The sequence below is a fragment of the Larimichthys crocea genome, chromosome XIX (assembly GCF_000972845.2).
Source record: "Larimichthys crocea isolate SSNF chromosome XIX, L_crocea_2.0, whole genome shotgun sequence".
Lineage (NCBI taxonomy): Eukaryota > Metazoa > Chordata > Actinopteri > Sciaenidae > Larimichthys > Larimichthys crocea.
The window spans coordinates 11,038,547-11,044,432 of record NC_040029.1 but is presented as its reverse complement, the minus strand read 5'-3'; the positions used below and the strand labels follow the sequence as shown (position 1 = coordinate 11,044,432).

General features: G+C 52.9%; 1 protein-coding gene across 5 annotated transcripts in view; it reads right to left on the bottom strand.

Annotated features, from left to right (window-relative positions):
- The window catches only part of agap1 (ArfGAP with GTPase domain, ankyrin repeat and PH domain 1), a 102,386-nt gene that overhangs the window by 79,615 nt on the left and 16,885 nt on the right, over window positions 1-5,886 (bottom strand). For 3 of the 5 annotated variants that reach the window (XM_027291417.1, XM_027291418.1, XM_027291419.1), the window contains exon 1: window positions 2,361-3,599. The exons of the other annotated variants lie outside the window; for them this stretch is intronic. In XM_027291417.1, the coding sequence (XP_027147218.1) occupies window positions 2,361-3,558 (1,198 nt within the window). In that variant the 5' untranslated portion in view covers window positions 3,559-3,599. Of the gene's footprint in view, window positions 1-2,360; window positions 3,600-5,886 lie in introns of those variants that run through there. 5 annotated transcript variants of the gene reach the window in all.

Here is a 5,886-nt window from a genome sequence, read left to right as displayed (position 1 = left end):
ACACGTTGTCTCAGGTGTGTGAAGTCGTCATAATTAGCGTTGATGCTTCGACACGAGCTGAAAGCCTCTACTTAGCTGACAGTTCAAACAGAGTTGCATCATGGGAGTTGTAGGTCTACAGAGTGTCTGACACACACACACACACACACACTGGAAGTAGAGGAGGAGAAGGACACATGCTCTTTGACCCCAGGATGACCTCCTCCACCACAGGGGGAGCCAGCAGCCTGCTAATGAACACAGAGGAGGAGGAGGAGGAGGAGGAGGAGGAGGAGGTTTGAGTAATGAACCTGAACCTCAAGCTGCCCACACCTTCTCGCACACACCTTCTCGCACACACCTCCTCGCACACACCTCCTCGTCCACACCTCCTCGTCCACACCTCCTCGTCCACACACCTCCTCGTCCACACCTCCTCGCACACACCTCCTCTGTCGGCTAACATGAACACAGAGTCTCATACAGCGGGCTCCACGGGCCTGACCCGATCCACTCAGAACCAGAACATTTAAGGTGGACGGACAGAAATAAAGTCCCGGCCGGAGACTCAGAACCAGAACATTTAAGGTGGACGGACAGAAATAAAGTCCCGGCCGGAGACTCAGAACCGGGCCAGTCCTTGGCCCAGTTATGATATCCCACAATCCTCTGCTCCTCACCTCATGCTACACCGTGTTCGATGCTACGACTTGTCAAAGGGTGGAGGAGGAGAGAGGCGAAGGAAAGGAGGTGAGGAGGAAGGAAAGGAGGTGAGGATGGCAGGAAGGAGGGATGGAGGAGCAGGAGGAGGAGGAGGAGGAGGGATGATGGAGCAGGAGGAGGAGGGATGATGGAGGAGGAGGAGGAGGAGGAGGAGGAGGGATGATGGAGCAGGAGGAGGAGGGATGATGGAGCAGGAGGAGCAGGAGGAGGAGGAGGGATGATGGAGCAGGAGGAGGAGGAGGGATGATGGAGGAGGAGGAGGGATGATGGAGGAGGAGGAGGAGGGATGATGGAGGAGGAGGTGGGATGATGGAGGAGGAGGAGGAGGTGGTCATGCCTCTGTCTCTGTGCTCCCTGCAGCATTTCGCCTAACAGGATTTTCTCCCTATTATATCCATTGTAGCAGTGTGTGTGTGTGTATGTGTGTGTGTGTGTGTGTGTATATGTGTGTGTATGTGTATGTGTGTGTGTATATATGTGTGTGTGTATGTGTGTGTGTGTGTGTGTGTGTGTATGAGAGGATCAAAGTCTCTCAGAAACAGCTGACTTCATCTGGAGGAGCTACGAGTGAAAGCATTTGATGTGTGTGCATCAGAGTGTGTATATATATATGTGTGTGTGTGTGTGTGTGTGTGTGTGTGTGTGTGTGTGTGTGTGTGTGTGTGTGTGTGTGTGAGAGCTGCATGCAGCAGTAGATGTAGTAATTGGCAGCAGAGTGTGTGTTTGAGTGTGTTTTGACACACGTAGCGTGCATTACTTCTGCATGGCTGTGGATGTAGGTCACACACACACACACACACACACACACACACACACACACACAGCTAAAGTAGTGATGTCCGGGTTGGAGCACAGCCTCCACGTTACACTACACGCTGATCAGTGATGGGACCTGCAGCCACGTCTTGGACCTCGTCTCAGGAATCCCAAAAATGTGGAGGAGGCCATGCTCCTCCCACCTCCTCCCACCTCCTCTCACCTCCTCAAACCTGGTGTCAGCGTTGGGCTGCTGAACCTGTTAGTCGACCTGTGAGGGTGGAGAATCCCCCGCCTCAGGTGGAGGACGGAGGACACGTGAACCTGAGCAGCTCCGTGACAAACACATGATGCTCTGCTAACGTTAGACAAACGTTTAAACAACCGACGAGAACCGAAGACAGACGAGTGATAAACTTCAGGAAACATCAAACTAACCTTTAAAACACAAAACACAACGCAGGAGCTCAGCCTGGAACAGCCTGGAACAGCCTGGAACAGCCTGGAACAGCCTGGAGAAAGGCTTTGACACTCTGAACTAACTCCTCCGTCAGACTCCACCTGCAGTTTAAACTTGCTGTAAACAGTACTCGAGTACTTGGATACTTTACTTCTGTTTATGCCTGACTCAGGCGGCTGCTGTACTCTGATTACTTGTAATCTCGATTACTCGTGCACTTCCTCTCTCCGTCATGTTTTCCAGCTCGATGGAAAGAGGATGCTGCAGAAGACTCAGACTTCCTCTGACTCCGTCTTTGTTTGTGGTTTGACAAAGCTCTGAGTAATGAAAGGCAAACATCACCCTGCTGTCCAAAACAAACGCACCCGCCCGCCCTCCCCTCCCGTCCTCCCCCACGCTGCACCCTCTACAAACGCACCCCACTCTCAGATCGTGTCATTACCTTCGCTGCTGCCCCCGTTCATGCTCTCCGTGCTGGACTGGGACAGAACTCTCCACTTGCCCCGGTGGAGGGCTCGGTGGTCGGTGCCAGGGCTGCCCGTCGGGGTGGAGGTGGCCCCGTCCCTCCTGTTGAAGATCCCGCTGAAGAATCGAACCAGGCGCCGCTCGCTGGAGCGCCCTCCTCCTCCCCTCAGCAGGAAGCCTCCGCCCGGGCTGTCCTTCTCGGACGCCAGCCGCAGCAGGTCGCTGTTGTCCAGCGTCCGGTTCTTGTTGCCCCGCGCTCGCTCCCAGCGGCTCAGCTCGGACATGGAGTCCGTCTTGTTGAGGACGGCGCCAACCTCCAGAGTCCGGCTCTTCTGCCTGGTGGGGTCAGTGAGGCGGGAGGGCGAGGACGCCACAGGAGCCTCCACGCCGCCGGCATCCGGCACAGCGGCGTCGCGACCGATGCAGCTGGAGCTGCTGTGGTGTTTGTCTTTGGACAGCGCGCGCAGACGCAGCAGCTCACCGCCCGTCCAATGTCTGAAGCTGAAGCTGCGTCGCAGGAGACCAGGAGGACGCTTGAGAGGAGGCGTCTCAGGGAAGGAGGACGCCGCGGACACCCTACCATTACTCGGAGGAGGCTCGGAGCTCCTCTCCTCCATGCTCCTCGCCTTCAGGAGTCTCTGCTTCTTATCCACGCCGCTGTTCTGCACAGCGGTGTCCTCCTTTGTGTCCTCCTGCCTCTTGGGCGTCTCCTTGGCCTCCTCCTGCCTCTCGGGCGTCTCCTTGGCCTCCTCCTGCCTCTCGGGCGTCTCCTTGGCCTCCTCCTGCCTCTCGGGCGTCTCCTTGGCGTGCTCTGTGACCGGGCTGGCGGCCTCCTTCTGTAGATGTTTCCTGGTCACCTTCAGCCGGCCCAGCTCCAGCTGCCCCGTGCTGAACGTCCTGAAGTTCCTCATGTAGCCGTGCACCGTCGTGAACTCGTCCGACTCGTCCTCCACCTCCTTCAGCTCCTCCAGCAGCCCTCCTCGCTGCACCTCCACCGAGCTCTCCCGCCTGAAGGCGCCCACTTTGGGGTTCTCCACCCGCTGAGGGCCTGAACCTCCTCCTCCTCCGTCCTCGTCACCTAAACTCTCCCTCTTCACTAAGGTGAGGGAGATCCTGTAGACGGTTTTCCTCTGAGGCGTGCCGCGCTCCATCCTGTCTGCGTCCAGCAGGTACATCGTCCTCAGGTGTCCTCAGGTGTCCTCAGGTGTCCTCAGGTGTCCTCAGTGTCTTCTGCAGGTTACCGCCTGTGCTGAGTTAAAGAACACACTTCCTGTCATCCAGATGTGCAAACATCGCGGGCTTTGACGCAGGAAACACATTCCGGGTTCATCCCGGAGGAATTCAAACCGGCGCTCCGTCCGCAGCTCAGCGGCATTAAAGCCTTCAGTGCCTGGGCAGAGAGTGCTCACGGCCGGCGCTGCTCCGGGTGGTGCTCCGGGTGGTGCTCCGGGTGGTGCTCCGTGGCTCCATTACAAACACACCGAGCAGTGAGTGTTGTTCTTCCTCCGCTGCGTCCCGCACGGTGCCAGCGCGTCGGCTCCCATTGTGTGCGCACATCCCCCGCAGCGCAGCCCCGCACACAGCCCGAGCCTCTCTCACCTCACTCCGCCTCCGATTGTGATTCAAATGTCGGCGTACCGCAGCCCGGCGCCCGGCTCTGCCCTCCCCGAGGCTCCAACACTCTCTGACGGCGACACAAGGCTCGGCGGGCGGCGCTGATCCGTCCCTGCTCCGCCTGCACACTGAGACACTCCGCTCACACCGACACCGACCGACCGGCAGCAGCCAGGGACGGCGGGAAAACACGGAGCGGAGCGCGCGCACACTGGATCAGGACCGGGACGTTAAAACGAGCCGAACACACACACACACACACACACACACACACACACACACACACACACACACACACACACCGTGTGTTTGAGTCATTCATGCTGAAGCTGCAGCAGCTAAAATATGAAACAGAGCGACTAAATAAAAAAATATTATAAACTGATGAGACATTAAAACCTGATTTTATTAATTAAAACCTGATTTAAATTATTTAAAACTGATTTCAATGATTAAAAACTGATTTTATTGATTAAAAACTGATTTTACTGATTAAAAACTGATTTAAATGATTAAAAACTGATTTTATTGATTAAAAACTGATTTAAATGATTTAAAACTGATTTTATTGATTAAAAACTGATTTTATTGATTAAAAATTGATTTTATTGATTAAAACCTGATTTTATTGATTAAAAACTGATTTAAATGATTAAAAATTGATTTTATTGATTTAAAACTGATTGCATTGCATCACTGTAACCGACCAATCAGAGCGCAGTATTAAACATCAGGTAAACGTTCTTCTTTGGTTGTATGAATGTCAGTCAGAGGTTAGCGTGCAGATTAAACACATGATATGAAGCTTTGTTTCTTCTTGTTATATTAAATTTAACTCTCAGGGCTGGTCTGCAGGACCATGAGCACTAACTGTGTCAGGTAGTCATTTATTATACTTCTCAGAGTTAAATCTGGATTATTGTGGATGCATGTTCTGTTTTCTCAGAGTTAAATCTGGATTATTGTGCATGCATGTTCTGTTTTCATGTCTTCTTAAAAATCAGATTTTAAACCCGTCACGCGCTCGGTGAGTTTTGCTGATTCATGTTGGATCAGACGTGTCAGCTCTTCTCTCTGCAGTCGGGTGGTGTTCAGATGTAGGTCAGCAGGACACCAGCAGCTTCAACACCACAGAAGAAGACACCGAGTCCGCCTCGGGTTTTCCAGCCTGCAGAGTCTCAGAGACCAGGGTGGAGTCTTTCTCCTCTCTGTCTGTCAACCTCTTTAAAGACTCCCCGGGCAGCCATGGAGGGACAGACCGCTCACAGAGGGACCAGGACAGACTGAAGGACTGAGAAAGACTGTGAAAGACTGAGAAAGACTGCTACAGACTGAAGGACTGCTACAGACTGAAGGACTGAGAAAGACTGTGAAAGACTGCTACAGACTGAAGGACTGCTACAGACTGAAGGACTGTGAAAGATACAGACTGAAGGACTGAGAAAGACTGAGAAAGACTGCTACAGACTGAGAAAGACTGCTACAGACTGAAGGACTGCTACAGACTGCTACAGACTGAAGGACTGCTACAGACTGAGAAAGACTGAAGGACTGCTACAGACTGAGAAAGACTGAGAAAGACTGCTACAGACTGAAGGACTGAGAAAGACTGCTACAGACTGTGAAAGACTGAGAAAGACTGCTACAGACTGCTACAGACTGTGAAAGACTGAGAAAGACTGTGAAAGACTGCTACAGACTGCTACAGACTGCTACAGACTGTGAAAGACTGTGAAAGACTGAAGGACTGCTACAGACTGTGAAAGACTGAAGGACTGCTACAGACTGTGAAAGACTGCTACAGACTGAGAAAGACTGCTACAGACTGCTACAGACTGAGAAAGACTGCTACAGACTGCTACAGACTGAGAAAGACTGCTACAGACTGA